This window comes from Macrobrachium nipponense, chromosome 21, assembly GCF_015104395.2.
Source record: "Macrobrachium nipponense isolate FS-2020 chromosome 21, ASM1510439v2, whole genome shotgun sequence".
NCBI classification, from domain to species: Eukaryota; Metazoa; Arthropoda; class Malacostraca; order Decapoda; family Palaemonidae; genus Macrobrachium; species Macrobrachium nipponense.
This window is the reverse complement of record NC_087212.1, coordinates 23,669,994-23,692,461: the sequence shown is the minus strand read 5'-3', so window position 1 is coordinate 23,692,461 and position 22,468 is coordinate 23,669,994. Positions and strand designations below refer to the sequence as shown.

Sequence of the window (22,468 nt, the reverse complement as noted above, 5' to 3'; positions counted from 1 at the left end):
TGGCTGAACTGGTTGGGTTTATCACGTTTTCATCTGAGGATTCTCTCTCTCTCTCTCTCTCTCTCTCTCTCTCTCTCTCTCATGAGTCACTTTCTCTTAATATCTTCTTTCTTCCTAATTTTTTTCACTTTCTAGCTTCTACCTTCTATCCAACACCCCTTTCTTTTCTTATTCATTTATCATGTATTTTCTTACCTCCCTCCTTTTTCACTCGCCATTCCCCCTCCCCCAGTGGTACAACAGTTTACCTGTAACCTGCAATTAAAGTAGTTTCTCCATCCGTCATATTACTATGAAAGCCTCGAGGTAGACTCAGACGACATCGAAGAAGGAATGCAAGCCCTACCTTTTCTTTCCCGTTTTTTTTTTTTTTTTTTTTTTTTTTTTTTTTTTTTTTTTTTTTTTTTTTTTTTGTTCAGCGGCTTTTATTTGAAATGGAGATCTTACGAATTCATTTGTAATAATTAAATCTTAGGCACGAATAAGTATAATGTTGTTGTTTGCTTGTCTCCGGCGAGAGAGAGAGAGAGAGAGAGAGAGAGAGAGAGAGAGAGAGAGAGAGAGAATGTTATCTCATTAATATCTAAATTACTCTTGGAAAGGTGTTTTAAGACTTCTGTAAGACCATTTTCGGCCGTAGAAACTAAACGGTCTAACCAATTCACGATTATTGGCCTGTATCCAGTACTTAATAAATAAAAAAAAAAAGGCGCGCCCACAAACACGCACACACACACACACATATATATATGCCATTCCCATCAGATTTGGGTACGAATAGTACTAAAGTATTCTGCGGACATTTTAATGACCTGTCTTTCTCCGCTTTTACTCCGCGGGATCCAACGGGTTCACTTGTTCTCGCCGCTTTTACTCTTTCTATCTTTTGTATTAAAGCACAGCTAATGCTACCACTGGTTTTGTTGCTAAGGAGTACGAAATATACTGGATCAGTACTACTTTCGAATTTAACCGTTTCTTGTGATATTGTGTTGTCGGCTTAGTTTCATACTTGTAAGTAGTTCACCTGGTACGAAATATGTCTTAGATAAGGGTCGTCAGTTTGAACGTTCCATAAGAAAATTTGGATTCACCTTCGACTATTTGTGATTATTATTATTATTATTATTATTATTATTATTATTATTATTATTATTATTATTATTATTATTATTATTATTATTGTTGTTGTTGTTGTTGTTGTGGCAACTATGTCCATTTTATTTTTCATATTGTCCTTTTTGTAATATCATGATTTCTTCGTCGATAGGAACTATTATAACTAATAACAATGATGGTCATGAAAACAATAGTGATTAAATGGTTATTGAAAAGTTTTCCATTTTGATGGTTATTGATAATGATTCATAGTCCTTATGTTATGTCGGTTATGCTGGTGTCATCGTAGTTTATTTGTTTTATATATATATATATAAATAATATATATATATATATATATATATATATATATATATATATATATATGTATAAACGTTTCGTATTAATGAAACACTCGATATACTATATATATATATATATATATATGATATATATATATTATTTCAAAAAAAAATTTATCTGTCAGATTTTAATTATATTCCGCCGTTGATCGCAACTGGACATTTTCTTCGTGTTAATGAGCGCAAGTGGTCTTGAAATTAGAGCTGGAGATTAAGTGGAGTCCAGAAGTGTTCTCTGGTTTGCAGAGTAGGTTAAGATAATACCTTTTCGCGTCCCTCATTCATTCGGGTGACTTTCTCTCTCTCTCTCTCTCTCTCTCTCTCTCTCTCTCTCTCTCTCTCTCTCTCTCTGTGTGTGTGTGTGTGTGTGCTCTCCTGACGCTAATCTCTCTCTCTCTCTCCCTCTCTGCTTACGTTTATCTCAAAGCTTTCTCTCGGAATCTTGAAGCTTACTGATTATTCATTCTGTTTCTTTAGGTGAACACCCTTGCGAGCACACAGGCTTTGTACGCACAAGCACTACATTTTTCTCTTAAATAAAGCACATGTAATGTATTTTACTCTGCATCTTGACACATTTCCCCTTTTTCATTAATAAACATATTTTCATTTGAGACCGCAGAGTACAAAATATCCAGAGTCACATGTTTCCAAAAGGTTCCTTTCTTCCTACAGTTAACCTTATCAGGAATTCTTATGGTTTTCCTCTAACTTTCGGATGTCGCGTTACGTCATCAGTTTTATTCCGATAGTCGCGATGGCGCCTCCTGTTACGCATTTATTTCGTGTCCGGATGGACGGATGTCTAGTACATTCTAACCCACCCTTTCAGTTTTGATGCCGTAGGTGTGAACAAGTCTCTCTCTCTCTCTCTCTCTCTCTCTCTCTCTCTCTCTCTCTCTCTCTCTCTGTTTAGTACATGTTATTCAGCGCTTATGGAGTTAAGTTTCACTTACAGAATCCTGCAAAAACTTGCCTAGTTTTAGCCCGTCCCGATTGTTTTATTATGGGTTAAGGAGAAACGATGCAATGGTCCATTTACATTCCATTCATTCATTTGTTTACACTCCCTCCTTTCTCTTCCTCCTCCTCCTCCTCCTCCTCCTCCTCCCCACCAGCCATATATTATTAGACGAGGGTCCCATCCCCCACGATCCACCCTTTCCCCCTGTGGCTCAATTATTCTATATAGGCTGTTATTCTTCCACTTATTATGTGTGCTCAATATCCATCTTTAACCCCCTACCCTTGGCCCTGTTACCCTGAAGGAGGGAAAGCCCTTCTGTTTTCGACCGCCACCTCCCCCTCCTCCCCCCATCCCGCTCCCCCTACTACTACTATCAGGTATCTCCCCAAGGGGACCAATCCTTCAGTCTCATCATGTGCCATTATATTAGAATGTCCTCTCCTGCTTTCTTTTAAGACCTGCTTTGACAGGTGTTAACGTTACGTGGCTGTAAATGATTTTATATATTCATTGCTTATGTTTTATATGTTTTGTGTCTTAGAGACGTGTGTTGATGTCTTATGTTGCCTTATTTTCATTTTCCTTATGTGAAATTGTCAGCTCTCTCTCTCTCTCTCTCTCTCTCTCTCTCTCTCTCTCTCTCTCTCTCTCTCTCTCTCTCTCTCTCTCCGGAGCTTAAAGAATGAACATTTTTCACGGGTCATGAGAGTATTTTCATCGGATGTTGTGTGATCATTGTGTATTCCTCAGATTATTGAATTCTTGACAATCTTGTGCTCGCTCTTCGACCTAAAAGAGACAGTCCTCTCCACTGAGACGCGTTATGATTAATATCATTATTGCTATTTAAATTTATTCTTATTACTTTACAGTAATAAGAATTCTATTATTTTACAGTAATAAATTCATTCTAATTTTACAAAACCGTTTCTTGTACGGTACGGAGTGCTCTGGTGCAATCTACTTAAAGGTGACAAAATTTCTGTTCATGAATGAATATAAAAAGGCTGGTTTAGTTAGAAGAAAGAGGAAGAGAGAGAAACAAGCCAGTCACGCTGACAGCTTAATATTTAAAACACGTTTATACATGGCCCGCATGCGGCAGAGTTCTCGACTGACGCGAACCTTGTCACCGATCAGAATTCCGTTCCGTTCCGCTCGAGCTGGAATGAGCAGAGGATGGCGATTATGTCCCCCTGGATGGAAGTGTAGACCTCTCGGGGTCCCCACGGGGCCACCCTTTCGAAATCTTTGACGTACATTCCAGATCTTGTGTAATGGAATGTTTGTGATGAGAGAGCTCTTTTGCCGACTGGCCGGGTTGCGTTAGGGAACTAAAACAAAAAAGAATTTTGGTTGGAATGGTAATAATCTTATGTGGTTTTACAATATGTGTGAATGGGGTTAGTTTATGTAAGTGTGTGTATATATATATATATATATATATATATATATATATATATATATATATATATATTCGTATAATTATGTGTATATATGTAAATGTATATATACATATAAATACACACACATACATATATTATATTATATAATATTGTGTGTAGAAAAAGTAATCCATAATATCTATACCTTGTTTTGATTTGTGTGTGAGGTGACAGCTCCGATGGGGCTGTGAGTCTGCAACATTCCTTTACAGTAAAATAGCTCTCTCTTCCTCTCTCTGGGGAACCCTTTAAATTAGCGTTACGGCTAATTAAGCCGTTAGGCCCTTGTGTTTATGGCCTATATATGGGTTTGCTCTTCTACAATCGCGCTGAATCCGATTTGCCTTACCGGATAATTTCTATAAAAACTTTCCTAGACAAAGATACGAAATTAGAATTATATTCTCAACACACAGCTAAAAATGTTTCTCTCTCTCTCTCTCTCTCTCTCTCTCTCTCTCTCTCTCTCTCTCTCTCTCTCTCTCTCTCTCTCTCTCGACGCCAAACTGCAGACTAGGTTACATGGTTACAACTGAATCCATTCATGTAGGTAGTAGTTCCCGAATCCCGGATGTCATTTATACCCTTTCATTGCATTTTTTGATTCCTTTTCTTGTGCACCGAAAACCTGAAGATTGCCGTTGTTTTTTTGTTGTTGTTTTTTTGCAGTATATAAAAGTGGTTTTTAAGACTCAGGGCACATCAGTGCTCACTTTATATACTAGGGATTAAACGTTTGGAATCTTATATATAAAAAGACCACTTTGACTCCATTTTCCTGGAATTGATCTGGTAGTCGTTTTCATTTGAAGTAACATTTTGATTTTTCTTTTCAATGACAGAGATGCAACTGGCCCCGAGGCAAGGTAATGGGCGGCTCGTCCGTCTTGAATTACATGCTGTACGTGCGAGGCAACAAGAAGGACTACGACCACTGGGCAGCTGCTGGTAATCACGGATGGGCCTTCGACGATATCCTGTACTATTTCAAGAAATCGGAGGACAACAGGAATCCTTACATTGCCAGGAATGGTGAGTGACTCCGGTTCCATTTCGGTGGTGATTGTAGTGGTTAGTTGAGGAGGGAAATGATGAGAGGAAAGAAGTGGTGTGAGTACAGTTGTTCAAGGAGCAGAAAAAGGTATTAAAGGAGTAAATGTGGATTGTTGTGTAATTATTTGAGAAAATAAGAAGTATGAATTGCAGCGTGCTTAAAACCCTTACACATGGAAGAGTTGTTTCTGAAATAACTAAAACGAGGAGAGGGAATTTACATGTGCATAGACTGGTTTTAGAACGAATATTTGTGTTAAGTTTACAAAATAAATCATTCAGATATGAAGAAGGAAGTATAAGGGGCGTGTAAGTGAGATTGACTGAATGAATTCCTGAGAACTTGACCGGAGAGAGGTCAGAGGAACGCTGCTCCAAAGGGTGTGGTTGGTAGGTGCAACAGTTGAGGAAAACGGACGAACAATGTTCTCGAGTAGAAAATATGATCAGGAAAGGAATAGGTATTCAAACCATGACTGACGAAGAGGAAGTTCTTTCTTTTTCATTTCTATTTTTCTTCTTTCTTTTTCAATATTTGTTTGATGTGCACATGATTTGTTTGTGGGCTCCTGTGTATATGTTTTTTACTTTTTTTTACTTTTTACTGTTTGTTGTTTAAGTGATAAGGATATTGAGGCAACTGCTACGTATTATCAGTATTAATGATTTGTGATACTCGAGTAGGTTTAACATTCAATGACTTCACATATCTTGCTTTATATTCTTTATTGTGGTGCCATTTTTTCTTTGGGTGCACTGCTAAAATCAAGGTGCTTAAAATATATCAGTGTGTTATGAAAATAAATTATGAAACGGATGTTGAGTTTCTGTAAATAATGATTATTTAATTTTTGTGGATTTCCTTTATACTTACATCTCATTATGCATTGTAGATTAATTACAGAATAATGGCGATTTGTTTTCAATGTATCATTTCTGATTCAATTTAACTGTTTAGTTGTATGTATGTAAAACAATGCCATTCATTTCATCAGTCGGTTACCAAGAGAGACATTATTTGCTTGAATGTTTTATTTGTTATCTGTTACAGTTTGTGTTAGAATTATCCGATCATTAAATTATCTCAATTCAGCCCGACTGAAAGAGAATTCAAGGGCATTGATGCTCGAAATGAAAAGTGAACCTTCAGTAGCGAAAAACACACGAAACCGAATTCAAGAAAATCTGAATAATTGATTGAGTGTGCTGATTCGTTCACGCTGAGCGAAACATCGACATTGTGAAGGATGATTTTCCACGCAAGAGTCAGAACCGAGGCAAGAAATTCGTCAGGAGAAAACACGCTTCTTAGTGCAAAGGTCGACCATTTGTGGGCCAGATTAAGAGTATCTGGAGCAGTACTACTTCTTTTTGGGTTTATCTCGATCACGAATGTAACCGTATTAAGAGGTTTCTAGCCGTTGGATTCCCACGGTGGCTCTTCTATCCAGTCCTGTTCTAAAAGGTTAATAATGAAAAATAGTCGCTGCTTGTTTCTCGTTGTTCAATGTAATTCTGATATGCCTTATTTAGAAGGGCTTTATTTGCATAAACCCTTTTTCATTTGCAAGATAAGGATAATTTTCATTTTCATTTTTTAGTCATTTATTTTTGCTGAGATAGATTTATTTTTTTTCTGTTTTCTTGTATTTATGTATGTTTGTGCATAACAGTAACATACCTATGTTGACGTGTTATATACGTGTGTATGCATAACATAAAACAGCTGGTGCCTCGCGCCTAACAAAGATAAGCGGGTGCATATGAAATCAGTGTCATTTATTCTATTTGTAGCACGTGTATAACGACTTGTTTTCCTTACACATACATGAATGAACCACCATCTTACGCACATTTTTTTCGTCTATTCCAGTGAAGTACCACGGCATAGGAGGTTACCTGACGGTACAGGAGGCTCCCTGGAGGACACCGTTAGCAACGGCCTTCATCGAGGGAGGCATTGAACTGGGTTACGAAAACAGGGACTACAATGCCGAGTTCCAGTCAGGTGAGTTACGCTCTGCATAGAGTTTGGAAGGGGAGGGGCTGGCTGACTCTCGTGATAGAAGATAGGGGGCCTAATTGTTGGGGTGTCAGGTAATGAGGGTCTGGATGTTGAGAGGTCCGAAAGTTGGTGAGGAATGGAGATAACAGTGCAGGGTATTATAGTATACAGATGTGCTGAATATACAAGTTTAAGAGAGCATCAGAGAAATTAGTGGGAAATCGAAATTCTAGAGATGGGGGAACATTCGTTAAAGGTTTGAGTGTACTAAGTAAGAGAGATTAAGAAGACGTTGCAGAAAATGACTGAAAGTGGTAAAGTAGTGGAAGGGATATTACGTACCTTGCCGGGGGGAAGCGATAATTTACTTAGAGATCAAAACGAACAATAGGCAGGACGTAATATAGTACATGGGATGGCTAGAGTGAGAGAAGAATGCAACAAACGATAAAAAGGAATGATAACTGTAGAAGGAGGGAACCTTGGCTTTGTTTATTGTATATCGAAATGATAACTTCCCCAGGAGTCATTGGTTAGAAAGTTTCCATTCTGAGTAAGAATCATTGGTTAGAAAGGTTTCGTTCAGAGGGACTCGCAGACGGATGATAAGAAAACGGACGGGAGAAAGAGTTTTGGGAAATGAAAAAGGTCTGCATCGAGTTCAAGACAGCGAAAGCATGGCGGCTGTGAAAGTGGTTTAGCAGTTAAAATTTCACTCATTTCTAACGAGAGACGTTACTGTTCTTGGCTTTTGTGTAATGCCATTTTTAATGTACTTTTTTCAAGTAATGGTTTTGATTCAAGTTCAGAATGGTAGTACGCTTTCTAATTCTGAATAGTTCAAGCTTTCTTCTTGTTATTATCCTTTACCAGGAAGTTCAGCTCTGCAACGCGTTACAGCTTTAACATTTTATCAAAATGAAATAATTGAAATCAAATTAAATGTTTTCCTACTCGTGCTGTCTTCCTAAGTCTCGTATTCAGTACTCTTTTTACGAACTTCAAGTTGTTTCGTTTCCCAATATAGCCAATACATCTTGGCAGTTACTGTTTCACGAATATTAATTTTTTGTAAATGCCGATTTCGGAAAGAAATGACGTCTTATATCTTATCTTTTATATCAAATAAAACAGCATTAATTAACATATGTTTATAATAAATAAAAAAATATTAATTTACATATCTTTATAACAAATAGAAAAATATTAATTTAAAATATTCCTTCCTTATGCTGACGGGGAAACAGGAGTAAGTAGTCTGTATCGACTAATACCACACTGTCGTTATCCTTATGAAGAAATTAACTACAGTACCTTAATTGTTTGAATATATTGCACGAGAAAGAAATCTCATTATCTCCTTTTATCTCTTTTCTTCTCTTCTCTTCTCTTTTCTTCCAAGGTTCGTTTACGACAATTAGCGAAAAAAATGAAAAGTTTTAAATGTCACATTCACATCTGTTCGGCTTCCCTCTAGATGATTACTTTTTTATGTCAGGGTATGTAGAGCATATAATGAGCTTTAGTAAAGTAATTTTGTAGTTGAGGAAAAAAGGATTTTCATTTTTACCTTTTTGTATGACTGTTGTGGTCATTAAACTTCAAGATGTTATCATGAATTGCTATTATGGCCGAACACTCCTAATTGAGGTATGATGATAATTATGTCAAATGTACAAAATTAAGAATCTCATTTTCTATTTCTGTTCGTGATTTTAAACAACAGGATGAGGAATGATTAAATCTGCGTGGAAATGAATGTTCTATTTGGATTTAGAACCCAATTACCTGATAGAGACTTCAGGTCTTGGCTTAAGAAAAATTTTGTTACTGCCAACTGTCAAGATGCAATAGGCAACAGAATTCCTAAGCATTTCCAGATGAGTGAAACTAACAAACATACAAACCAAAATGAAAAGCCGATTTCTTAGCGGTTTGTTTCACTTCCGGCTCCGGTGTCTTGATGCAAATCATACGTTTTACAAATAGCCGGTATTATTACTTTTAAGCCAGTGCCTCCCTCCTACCCGTGGTACCTCTCTCTCTCTCTCTCTCTCTCTCTCTCTCTCTCTCTCTCTGTAGTATTTGTCTTTGGTTAGATGTGTCCTATAATCATTCCATTGCGTGTTATATTTTCCTGTCGAACCTCTCCATCATACTTTACTTTCTTTTAGCCAGGTTCCTATTCCGGTTTTTCTTAGGAGGTCGGATTCCTGGAGCGCCCTCATGCATAAGGCAAGGGGTGTAAGGGGTCTTGATACAAGATGCTGATAAGTGATGTGGTCATGATACGAGTCTCGGTTACCGTTTGCTGTCTTGCCGATGCTCTTGGTCGGTTGATTTTAAGTTTCTGGAAGCCTTGCGCTACATGTTTTCGTCTCCTTAAAGGCCGCCACTAACGTACATGTGTGTGTGTGTGTGTGTGTGTGTGTGTGTGTAAGGGGCAGCCTTAACGCTAAGTTATACCTATGCACTTATGCCTGCAGAGTCTGTCTGTGCAGGCAAAACTGAGCCCACTAACGTTCAGTTTTGCCTGTTATAACAACGTTAGTGGTTTCAGTTTGCCTGCATAGGCCGACTGTACAGGTATAACTTAGCGTTAAGGCCGCCACACAGACACACACATACCGAGTGATGACAGAAAATTTCAAGATATATATACAACAATTTGTTAAACTAAACTTCTTTCTGCTCAACGGTTTAGCGTAAAATTATTTTGTACATTGCATTATGTTGAAGCTATTGTTTGCGTAAATATTATTGGTTGACTGGTGTAGTTATTTTGATATCTAGACTCCGGAAATAGCAGTCGCGTATTTCAGAGACGAAGTTGTAATTAATTTATGTGTATACATAAGGTACTCTATGAACACAGACTACAGTTAATGCATACAATATTTATACTGCATGTCATATTATTGAAGGAAAGCTCAAGGTGCGAATCCCGTAAAGAAAGCATTGAGTTGGTCAGTAAATATGTCATGTTTTAAGATGTTATGGAAATAGGAAATGAGAGGTACGATAGTGGTGAGCAGATAAGGTTTGTAATTACTTAGTAAGAAATAACCTCGTTTTCTTTGCTGTATCATTTATACTTTTATATTTATATTTTATTTCTTAAAAGCCGCCCATACCCAGGAAAACTATTTTTGAAAAGAAAACTATCAATGTTGATAATTGTTTGTAGTTAGCGATGAAGTTAAGTTTAACGCTATTTTTTTCTCTAATCTCATTATCTATATGTTTATCTGTCTCTAATGATAAAATCCGAGTGGATGTTTGTTGTTTGTTCGCCCAGGCTGGGGACTGGGTAGGTAGGAGGTCGGGAGGGTAGGGGAGACATGGCATATCCGCCCTCCTCGTGCAAACATGTTTGTCCGGCCCGAGTGGTGCCAGGCTAGGTACGGGATCGGGAGAGTAGGGGAGACATGACGTTTAGTGCCGGGTTCCAGCGCAGCATAGCGCTCGCCATAACGCTCGTAATAATAATAATAATAATAATTGTTTCGACTGTTCCGAAGATGCAGAATCCAGAATTAACTATATTTTCTCTAAATCCGGTATCAGTTTTTTCATATTTTCCATATATGCCATTGAGTATGACAACAGCAATAATCTATTTCCCACTCTATCCCCCCTCAGGATTCATGATCCCCAAGGGACCATCCGCAGGGGCTCCAGGTGCTCCACCAGCAAGGCCTTCATTAGGCCCGTCCGTCTGAGGCAAAATCTTCATGTCGCCATGCACTCCTTTGTTACCCAGGTCAGTTTTCCCCATTCATTCATTGGTTATGATATGTATCATCTTACTTGTTTCTATTTTCATTTATTTATTTAATTTGTGTTTTTTATATCTTTGCTTATTATTATTGTTGTTGTATTGTTTTCTTTAGATAATTGTCATTTGTCTGTGATTTAGTTTCATGAAATTTGTGTGTTTGCAGGTATGTTATTGCCTTCTGGTTTTGTTTTAAAATATAAGTATCATTATTTAGTATAATTTATCAGTTAGAGTATTTAACTTTTTTAACACTAAGTCTCGATAGTTTCCGATCGAGTTATCCTGCACGAATTACAGACTGATTTTTTAATCGTACTATTAGAAATATGCAAGGGATGAGTCATCGTCATAATCTTTTTATATGTAACGAACAACGTCATATTTATTTTCTAGATCCTGATCGACCACCACACAAAAAGAGCCTACGGCGTCAAGTTCGTGAGGCACGGCAGAGCTCACGTCGTCTTAGCCAAGAAGGAGGTCATTCTGTCGGCCGGTGCCATCAACTCCCCCCAGTTGCTCATGCTGTCGGGAATTGGGCCCAAGAAGCAACTGCTTCCTTTGGGGGTAAGAATTTTTTGTCTCTGGAAGCAGGGGAATTTTCCGGAGCATTTGATGAGTGATATATATATATATATATATATATATATATAATATATATATATATATATATATATATATATTTATATATGTATATATATATATATATATATATATGTGAGACAGACGATGTTCCAAAAGCATTTATTCAACGAAAAATATGTGCCGTTATCCGAAGTTTATATATATATTTAGCCAAGGCCACGGGAAAAATGAAGGGAGTACCAAGCGCTTTCGTGTTATTTCATCACATTTTCGAGGTACAATTTCACCTCGAAAATGTGTTGAAATGACACGAAAGCGCTTGGTACGCCGTTCTTTCATTTTTCCTGTGGTCTTAGCTAAATATATTGTCACACACTATTTAGTGACATAAAAGCATATACATACATATATATATATATATATATATATATATATATATATATATATATATATATATATATATACATGTTTGTGTGTGTGATTAAATCGACATCTTTGAATTTTGAAAAATACATATAACGATAATGAGGATAATGAGAAGTTTTCTGTTATCCCCTCCTGACTTTCAGTTCTACAGTAATGCTTCAGTTAAATTGAAATGGCACTGGCCTTTACCTTGCAGATCCCACTGCTGCAGGACCTTCCAGTGGGCCATAACTTGCAGGATCACATCGGCACGGGCGGACTTGTCTTCTTAATCGACGAACAGGTGTCGCTGGTGCAAACGCGTTACGAAAACTTGCCCTCCGTCCTCAAGTACGCCATGTTTGGCTCAGGTGAGTTCTGTTCCTCGCTATGATCCTCGACCAAACACGCAGGAGAGAGAGAGAGAGAGAGAGAGAGAGAGAGAGAGAGAGAGAGAGAGAGAGAGAGAATATTAAGTCCGCCATCTGGTAGAGAGAAAGATAATGCTCATTACACCCATTATCCCGGTAAGAGAGTGAGAATGCCTCATACATCCTCGATACTGGAGGAGAGAGAGAGAGAGAGAGAGAGAGAGAGAGAGAGAGAGAGAGAGAGAGATACTGCTCCTTACATCCTCCATCCCAAGCCAGATCCGGTGAAACTTTGCAGCAGCTCCAAAGTAGGCAAGCTCATCCAGCAAGAGCACTTGAATATTGAGACGGGGGAAAACGCTGTCTCTCGTCACTTTATTGCCGTCTTCTTTCTCCTTTTGCTTTTATTGATTGTCAATGGTTGCCCTTTCCTCCTCGACGTGCATTTGACTTTATCGTTATTTCCCATTTCGTGCCTGTCGAACCTCTATATTCAACATTTTATTTCATCTCATTGATTTGCGATTAAAATTATAATTAATGTTTATTATCTGAAATCGCAGGGGTTTATTTAAACTATTTTTATTTTTACTTTTAATATCTTTTTTGGGGGAGGGTTAAACTTTAGATTAGTTGCGTTCGAAATTTCTCTACAATTCCCACTTCTTAATTTATAATATTAGTTTCTATTTTAACAAGATTTTTTCCCAAATTTCTGGCCACGAAAATATCCCAAAACCTATAGCATTTTAACGGGTCGTTCCGACACGAGAAATGTGTAATATTAACCGCCTGAGCCGCTGTGCTAGAATTTCTGTGTAATGGATGATCTTCACCCGGGCCAAGGTGAGAAAATTCCCCTTTCTTCCGCTTGGTGGGATTTTTCGCGACTGTGGTCATTTACCTGGGAGGGCTTCGCAGTCATGACACGGGTTTTGTTAGGAGTTTCTCCAAGGCAGGAAGATAACTGTGAAAAAGGCTTGAAATTACAGAGAAAAGGAAGGATGAATGAAAAGTAAATATGACGTAATTGAAGAAAAACGAAACGTAAGAGAGAGAACCAAAATGGTGATCCCAAAGCTCCAGAATGAGAATGCCCCAAATATTTCAGGATGAATATTCCAAAGAGAAACTGCAGTTGGTAACTCTAAAGACCAACATCCTCGCCGCTACGACATTGGCGTTAGAACCTTGAAGTAGAAAGTAAGTTACGCGTGTCGGGGCGTAGAGGAAAAAAACGGGGACTATAATCGCTAAAATGTTGCCCTGACCGCGAGAGCCATCGAGGGCAACTCTGCCGGGCATGTCGTGATGACGTTTATCGGTCCATAGCCTAAATACAACTCTCCATTTATTTATTTATTTTTTTAGACCATTGTAAATTATTTCTGCAAAAGAAAAATATGTGGAAGGAAGCCGTAAGACTTTTCGTTATACTTTATGGATTTTTGTTTAGTTTGTGTTGGTTACTAGTATAACTGTCATCAGTAATTTAAAAGAATTAACATAAAATTAGAGTTTGGCATGAGTGTTTGTAACGTATAGTTGTGTGCTTATTTTCTTTACATTTATTGCGCTCGTTTTGTGTGTGTGTGTGTGTGTGTGTGTGTGTGTGTGTGTGTCCGTGTTCTCGCGCGCATGTATATGTTTTTAATCTTACCGGAAGCAAAAAAAAAAAAAAAAAAAAATGCGACAAGGTTGCTAAAGTAAAATGTATAGTTAATTCCTCAGTTATTCACGTAAACAAGCCTGGCGAACTTCAGCAACTGAAGCGTATCGAACCTGTAGGCGTATACAGTTTATTAGCACTAGTTTTTATCGCGCATCGGAAGACTTACGACTATTCCACTTACGCTAACAAGAGAGAGAGAGAGAGAGAGAGAGAGAGAGAGAGAGAGAGGCATCTAGGTGTGTTCTTCTAAGGGCCCTGGTTTCTTTGCTTGAGGCCAACCACTGCAGCAACATTCCTGACGCAGCAGCTTTCACGTCTCGAATGAATGTGAAGAGGAGCAAAAAGTGAGGAAGGAGATAGAGAGAGGGAAGTAGAACTAATGAACTACTGTGGGCCACAGATAAAAGAGAGAGAGAGAGAGAGATGGTATGTCTCTGTTTACTTAGGATATGTTCGTGTCTTTATTGATTGGTCATAGATTTTGCACATTTTGATGTAATAATATACTCATTCTGTCTAGTTAATAAATTGACTTTTATGTATGTTGCAAATATTGAACCCTAGTTTTTCTGGTCTAGTAATTCAAATAGATATATATCAGTATAGTACTAATATGGTATTATATATATAGCTCACGTGCAGGTGCTGAATTTCTTTGGTTTACATATTTAGTTATTTTATTTTTCATGTTCGCTTTCATTCCGTTTGTGACAAGACATGGACATCCTCTCAGATGCAACACCGGAGGAATCTTGGCAATAATGCTGTCCGGTATCTCATCTCGAATCTGACATTTCTTGGTTGGTTTCACAGATAAAAGAATGCCTTCTCACAGATATCGATTTTTTTTTCTTTGCATTAATTAGGTATTGTCTACAGTTTGATGATAAATAATGCTCGAAATTCGTTTCGTTACACACACGCACGCACACACCTATATATATATATATATATATATATATATATATATATATATATATATATATATATATATATTGTGTGTGTGTGTGTGTGTGTGTGTGTGTGTGTGTGTGTGTGTGTATGTGTGTGGAAATAAACTTTATGGGAGTCAGAAATTTACATATGTACATATATATATATATATAGTATATATATATATATATTATATATGAATAAACCATATGTATACTGTATGTATATATATATATATATATTATATATTATGAATATAACCATTTGTATACTGTTTGTATATATATATATATATATACATATATATATATATATATATATATATATATATATATTATATATATATATATATATAATTTGGGTGTGTGTGTGTGTGTGTAGTACCATAGTACCAAGAGGATGATTTCTTAGCCTGTACTCTGAAAGAATATGATTTTATTTGTATTAAAAATTGTAATATGGCTCTCTCTCTGCATATATGTATGTTCAAGACCATATGAGTCATTCCGTTTCGTTAGCAAGATGAAGGTACTGAAGCCCTTTTGAATAATGATATGAGAGTGGTAATTTATTGATTGTTGATATTAATCACAATAGTTGTGGATGTCAGCAGTGATTGAAGAGAAAACGGTGACTTATTTTTCTTCAGAAACAGACAAATTAAAGGATTATTTAACTTTTTTCTGCTCTTCCTGGTTCTGTAATCATTACTTGTTCTTTCATGTTCATTTCAGAAGTATTTTTATATGTGCGTTTTTCTGTCCTCTGAAGAATTTTTATCTTATCTTGAAGTTTCTTTTAGCTTTTATTGTTTTCCACGCTTTCTAATAACTCCGTATCCTGGGTTGCGCCTTTTATTTCTTGTTTTAACTATGATTCATCCAGGCGCGTCCCATCTTTTGTCATTCCTCTTTCTTACGCTTTCATCTCTTGTTCCCGAACCTTTCACCTTTTTGCATTTTCCTTCGTTCAATTTTTCCATTGCACAACATCCTCCCCTTTCTTCATTCCCTTTTGCTATCCTACTTCTTTTGACTTTTCTTTTTCTTCGCTTCCTTGACCTTCCACTTCCGTTGCTCTCTCTCTCTCTCTCTCTCTCTCTCTCTCTCTCTCTCTCTCTCTAGGACACTTCTCTTCGTCTTGGAAGGGGGCGTCTGTGAAAGTTAGTCAGGGCAGTTTTTGTTGTTCTCCCGTCTAGTTTTTATTTGTCTCAGCATTAAGGACTAGTTTATTTTCTTGGCTTTCTCTTCCATATCTTAGAATATTCCTACCGTGTATAAGAGGATAAGAAAGATTTGTATCTCAGCTAAGATATAGTCAGATTATCGTGATTCTTCGCCATGTGACCGATGATGTCTTTTCTTTGTTGTGTTTTTTCAGCGCTTTTGAACATGAAGCGCCTTTGTAGACCAAGCTTTAAGAGCGAAACTCGTTTTCATGAGAGGAAACTGATAATCCAGTTACTGTTGTTTGTTGAAGCTTGTTTCTGCTTTAAGCTTATAGAACCACGACCCCCTGTTGTATAAGTCCTTGGAATTGACTGTCTTGTTAATGAGTTACCCCTTATTCCATCCAAACAGGTCCTCTGACGGTTCTGGGAGGCGTGGAGGGCATTGCCTTCGTGAAGACGAAATTCGTGAACCAGTCGGAGGATTGGCCTGACATCGAATTCCACTTCATCTCAGGGTCGCCTGCATCCGACGGTGGGCGCCAGATCCGGAAGGTTCACGGCTTAAACGAACGGGTAAGGAGCCAGCAAACAAGCACGCTTCGGCGGACTGAAGTAGGAAAGTTTGTGCAGATTCGAAAGCTGGGGTCGGTAGAAATTGTGAAAGCGGCCCTCGCAGGTTACGAGGGTGGAAGTCTCTCTGAAAGCAAGAGGGCAGTTAGGCGAGGTGTTTTCTTTGCTCAGGAAGTTTTTGATAGGTAGTTGCTCAAGGTATCTGCCAAACCCCGAAGGAGTTGGTTAAAGCTGGACAAAGGATGGGGTGGTTTTTTAAGTTTTTTTAAAGCTGGATAAAGGATGGGGTGGTTTTTTAAGTTTTTTTAAAGCTGGATAAAGGATGGGGTGGTTTTTTAAGTTTTTTAAAGCTGGATAAAGGATGGGGTGGTTTTTTGAGTTTTTTTTTTCAAAGCTGGATAAAGGATGGGGTGGTTTTTTAATTATTTTTTTAAGCTGGATAAACGATGGGGTGGTTTTTTAAGTTTTTTTTAAGAGCTGGATAAGGGAATGGGTTGGGTTTTTTAGGGAAATGGGGGTGGTTTTTCACAATTTTTTTCTTTTAAAAGCTGGAGGATTGGGGAATGGGGGTTTTTTTTTGGTAAAGCTCTTTTAAAGCTGGACAAAAGATGGGGTGGTTTTTTAAAGTTCTTTTTAAGCTGGATAAAGGTGGGGTGTTTTTTTTTTTTTAACTTGGTGAGTCAAAGAGGCTTGATACACTGGGCACGAAAAAGGATATTTGGAATATTTTATGTGGTAGGGTATGTAGACTGCAGCGTAATAATAGGTCTCATATTTTAACCAGTATAACTTTATTGATGCGTTTTACTGTCTTAACAGTAATTAGTCATATTTTTTACGTAAAATTTTTATTGTATTCCATTTTTTTTCTTTTTGTATTGAGAAATGTTGGAGAGATGGAGTTTTAAATTTTTACTGGGTAGATTTATTTTGGTAGTTTTCTTGTAATGATGATATTCATGTAGACACTTATTGAGTGAATTGACTGTCGACATTTATCCTCTGAACAGTAAATCAGTTTCACCTTTTGCTTCATAGAGGTCAAGTCTTCACAGATAATGTACCGTGGGAGTTTAATCGTAATTCGGGATACTTTAACCATAGATCCCAATACGTAGAGGAAAGTAGTTACAACAGTGCAAATATGAATGGTCTTCTTCAGGTTGTTAAGAGCTGAAATAATACCGACCACTGATATTTTCAGAAGTATGGGGACGACGTTCTTAAATTAATATATGACAGTCTATAATGGAAAGAAAAATGGGAGAACTGGTTATTCTCAAGTATTTTTTTTTATTTTTTTTCAGTGGCTAACTAGATAGGGAGAATGGATAGGGCAAAGAGTTGTTATAATCAATTTATTGTAGTAATTTCATTATGATTTAGCTTTATAAATCTGGGTAGTGCAGTATTTACTTGTTATTTTTATGTTTAGAAGAGAATAAAACAAATTGTCTTTTCTAATGTAACGATGCAGAGTTTGTGTTTGAGCTTTATATTTTAATTAATCCTTGTGGAAGTCGCTTCAGGCAGAGACAAAGTAAATAATTTGTTGCTGAGTCATCAGTTCTAAAGAAGCTCAAAAAAGTCATGAAGGTTGTTACAGTATTTCTAATTTAAGTAGTGGGAAGACTTCCAGTAAGCGGGTAATGCATCTTTATCTATATATTATTTAGTTGTGTTTTCAAGGTAAGATGCATTTAACTGGCTTTGTTACAATTTTAAAGAACGTTACATTGGAAGCTCGTGTACATTAACTTATCCACGTTTATATTTCAGGATTTTTAAAACGAATCTCCTTACTTTAAGCAGAATTTTGTATTATATTTTCCCATTTATGTACGACAGCTACAGACCTTTCTCTTGTGACATCGTCTGACCTTAATGGTTATGCGTCGACTTGTTTGTGTAACCGAGTTCGTCAATTGTCAAAGTTTGCTCGTTTTTTTTTTATTTGTGTTTGCTAACCAGTTTTCCTGTAAACGACTAACGGTGAACAGTGGGACATAATTAGATTTTAATGGCTATTTGGGTTCAGGCTATTTTCAGACAAAGAACTAAAGCTTCTGTTGCCCACATGCATGAAGTTACTTGTAGTTTAGATTTTTTACTCTTACTCATAAGATATTCTTTGTCATTTCAATCAGCTTTCGTAGTTCTTAAGGTTTTGAAAGATGGGAACCTTTCTCACCAAATAGCAGTTTACAGAAAATTTTGCCGTCGACAAAGATTTTGGTGGTAAAATAATAAAAGAGGGAGCAAAATATTGGATACCATTTGGATTACGTCAAGAAGTGTTTTAACCTTCTTCACTTAGTTAAAATGAGACTTTTCATATCCAGTAAAAAAATAAAAAGGCAGATTGAGATACCTGCATGCAATTGTGTCATTTATATGTTTGCCTGTGGGTTAAGAAAGAATATATTACAGGTACAAGAACATTCTCTCAAAGAACACATTTCTAATTATCTATACTTTTGGGTAAGACCCTTAATTTTACATTTTCTTATTTCCAATTGGTTTTGCTTTCCTCGGTTGTGGTCAACTGTATCTTGTATTTAACTCTGAGTGAAGATGAACTTCAATTTTTTAATGTGTGCTTTCACTAATTTTCGTGTCATATTATTTGAGAGAGATAATTATTAGTGAGTGGTTGTTCGTAGTTTATAGAATATTGACTGTAGACATTTTGTATCATGCATTTCATCCATTCTCAACAAGTTTGTAGGATTAGTTGGACAAACTAAGACTGTCAAAGACAATTGGGAGACAACACTCAAGACCTTAGTGTAGTGAAGATATTAGATGTGATATTAATTATTTTTCTTTGTGTTCACTTGCTTCAGAAAACTATAAACAAAGAAACAGTTCTAAGAAAAACTCTCGGTAGTATGTTAAAGTTATATATTAGTTCATTTAGTAAAATTGAAATCATAAGAAACACGATCTTTCATTGAGCTAAGGAAGTCAAAGAATCAGTTACTAAGTTCATTTGTAGTTTTTTACTTCTGAAAATTTTCATTGAAATGACATTCAGTATTAATGTAATGTTACGCTAGTAAAATGTGGCAGACGGCTTGAGATTCAAAGTTTTAGTTGGTTTATGACTGTCTTAATTTTATGACAACGTTTGAGATTGGAAGCTGTGAATGGCTTGGATGTGTCCTGTGTATGTTGAGTGTTCAATTGATATATATAAAAAAGTAGACGTCTCATGTCCACTAACAGAAATTTTGAGTATGTTTGTTTGTTTGTTCTTTTTTTTCTGTTTTGTTTAGCGTGAGAGGAACTGATTGACATGCATTAACCACTTCTCCTACATTCTTCCAGTACGTCTTTCTCCTCTGATGTGCCTCATTAGACCTTTTAGTTGGTATGTCTTATACGTATTTAGACCATTTAAGACCTGGTTTTTGTAGCTGACTTTCTGACAGACTTAGAAAAGGTTCTCCAAGACAATTTCTTTCCTGGACACGTGGAGCATCCTACGTCCACGGAGTCGCGGCTTCGTAAAATTACGCAGCCCCGACCACTTTGACAAAACTACCATCGACACCAACTTCCTCAGCGACCCTGAAGGATGCGACTTACGAATTAGGGTGGAAGGTAGGGTGTCACAGAATCCACGCCCTCGTGGGACTGTGACGAAAAGGGAAGCATCTGCTTGCAAGCAGCCTTTTTATTATAGTTTCGTTCCATGGACAAAAGGATTCATACAGGCCCGGGGACCCAAGGGTGTGGAAATTTGGAGAGGTCGATTTTATGATCTCATTGTTCATTTTTTAGACCTATGTTCATTTTCTATAGGTAATCAAATATATATCATCAATATACATCTTTGAATCTCCCTACTCCTAGAGTTTCGTGTGGCCTCTCCTTTTGCATTTCAGAAGAATGCGAAGGGTTTTGGGAATTTGGTGAATGGTTCGCAAACTTGACATTATTATTGGCTTGAACGGTTGACTAAGCTAAAAACCCAACTAACATTATGGACTAGTAGTTGATAAATTGACTCCCGAAGCTGGCAGACACTGTAACCAGACGTCTACGCACAAGAAAACTACAGACACCCCCGGCTTTAGCAACAAGTTGTTAGCTGTTTTTAAGGCTTATTAGAGGGCATTCCTGGAGGTCCTTTAACTGCTGGGAGTACCAGAACTCAGTCATGCAGTTGGTGTTATTTTCTTTCGAAATTAATGAAAAAAAAGTCAGTGGTGTAATATAGAAATGTCTGGTACTAAGCCCTGCAACACTGAAGACCTCCAAGAAAGCTCAGCAAATATCCAGCCAAGTCTTGTGCTACTTCTCCTCCTCCTCTGAGCATCGTGCCTGGTCTCTCCTTTCCAGACGTGGCAGCAAATGTTCAAGCCCATATCGTTCCGAGATAGCTGGTCGGTATACCCTATGTTGCTGAGACCGAAGTCCAGGGGTTACATCACCCTCAGGTCGGCCAGTCCCTTCGACAAGCCCTATATCACCCACAACTACCTGACTCACCCGCTGGATGTCAAAACCATGGTAGAAGGTAAATGAGATTCCTTTTTTGGTGCGTTACATGCCTTTCCATAACCCATAACCCCCTTTTAGTAGTGTTTTGATTATTAACATGATCCTAACCTAATTCAATTTACTGATAATTTATCTTCGATAATTCATCCCATCTCCCCCACCCCACAACATTTTTTTTTATTGCCTTATTCTTGTAATCCTTAAATGTCCACCCACGATGCCCTGATGACTTTTTTTCCTTCAAATAATCATCCTGTTTACCTGTTTATTGTCACGTGCATTACTCCACATTGCTCCTAAATATTCATTACGGTTTCGTTAAAACTTTCTGTTGTCTTTCTTCGGCGATTATATAGGTACCCTCACCCATCCGCTTGGAAACTAGCCTGCATATTTCGTCCAATGCTCGGCTGTAATTCATTTATTGCCTCTATGAATACCATCGTCTATATTTAAGTTGCTATATAATGTGTGCGATAAATAGGTTAATATCCGATAGGTAGAGGTTAATACAGAAAAGGACGAAGTCGTTGCAACCCTGCAATATTAGATGTATTCAGAGCGAAGTTTTTAATTAGGTTTACGTGGGAGTTGATCTACTATAGTAGACAGACAAAGATCAAGAAACGTAATGTTTTCCGAGAAATTTCATATATTTATGATTGCACATATAAAAAGAAAATATGCTGTTACTTCTTCGGGCTTGGGGGTTGACGGGGACAAGTTGAAGCTCGGGGGGGGGGGGGGGGGTGTCAACTTGAGTCGTGGAGGGGGGCCAGTTGCCCTCCCGGCACCCCCCCCCCCCCCGCCCCCCCCCCCCATGACGCTCCTGTATGTGTCTGTGTGTGTATATATATATATATATATATATATATATATATATATATATATATATATATCCGCAGTGTAGGTGTACCCTTATCACTGAAAACAGCAACCTGTTTGTGATGTATGTGCAAGTAGTTATTGACGTGTTTATGACAATGTTTCATTGTAGTGTGGCCGCACCCTCATTATCACAAAAGCAGTTCTTTGCATTTATTTTGCATATATATATATACATACTAAATATATATATATATGTATATATATATATATATATATATATTTATATATATATATATAATATATATATATATTGTGTCATGGTAATCGCTTCATAGCAACGAATAAGTTAAAGGAAATGAAAATACATTTTCTTCAAGTAGGTCTGCAACAATGATGCATCCGCGTGCGTGTTGGAGGCGCCTGTTCTCATGATTATTCTAGAATCGTCAGGTGGGGAAATGGAACTCGACAGACACCGACGTGTCATGAGAAACGCCGTGATTTCTGATGCAATACATCTTTGGGATTCTTCTAAATTGTTCCGGTCTTCTCGGTAGTCTGTGACGTTCGCTGGTAGGCCCCACCCCCAGATTGTCATATAAATACGACTGCCAAAGTAGGAGAAGAGAGAGATCATCAGTGAGAGACCAGCAGATGTCATCAGATCATCAGAGAGAGATAAGAGAAGGAGGAACAGACGAAGGATCAGAGAG

The 22,468-nt window shown here is 37.4% G+C and overlaps 1 protein-coding gene across 1 annotated transcript in view; it reads left to right on the top strand.

Annotated features, from left to right (window-relative positions):
* LOC135197431 (glucose dehydrogenase [FAD, quinone]-like) overlaps window positions 1–20,951 on the top strand; it is a 147,355-nt gene extending 126,404 nt beyond the window's left edge. Inside the window, 8 exon segments of the mRNA XM_064224502.1 lie at window positions 4,715–4,904; window positions 6,799–6,933; window positions 10,573–10,581; window positions 10,584–10,693; window positions 11,105–11,278; window positions 11,919–12,072; window positions 16,258–16,421; window positions 20,766–20,951. Coding sequence (XP_064080572.1) covers window positions 4,715–4,904; window positions 6,799–6,933; window positions 10,573–10,581; window positions 10,584–10,693; window positions 11,105–11,278; window positions 11,919–12,072; window positions 16,258–16,421; window positions 20,766–20,951 — 1,122 coding nt within the window.
* The last annotated feature ends 1,517 nt before the right edge of the window (window positions 20,952–22,468 follow it).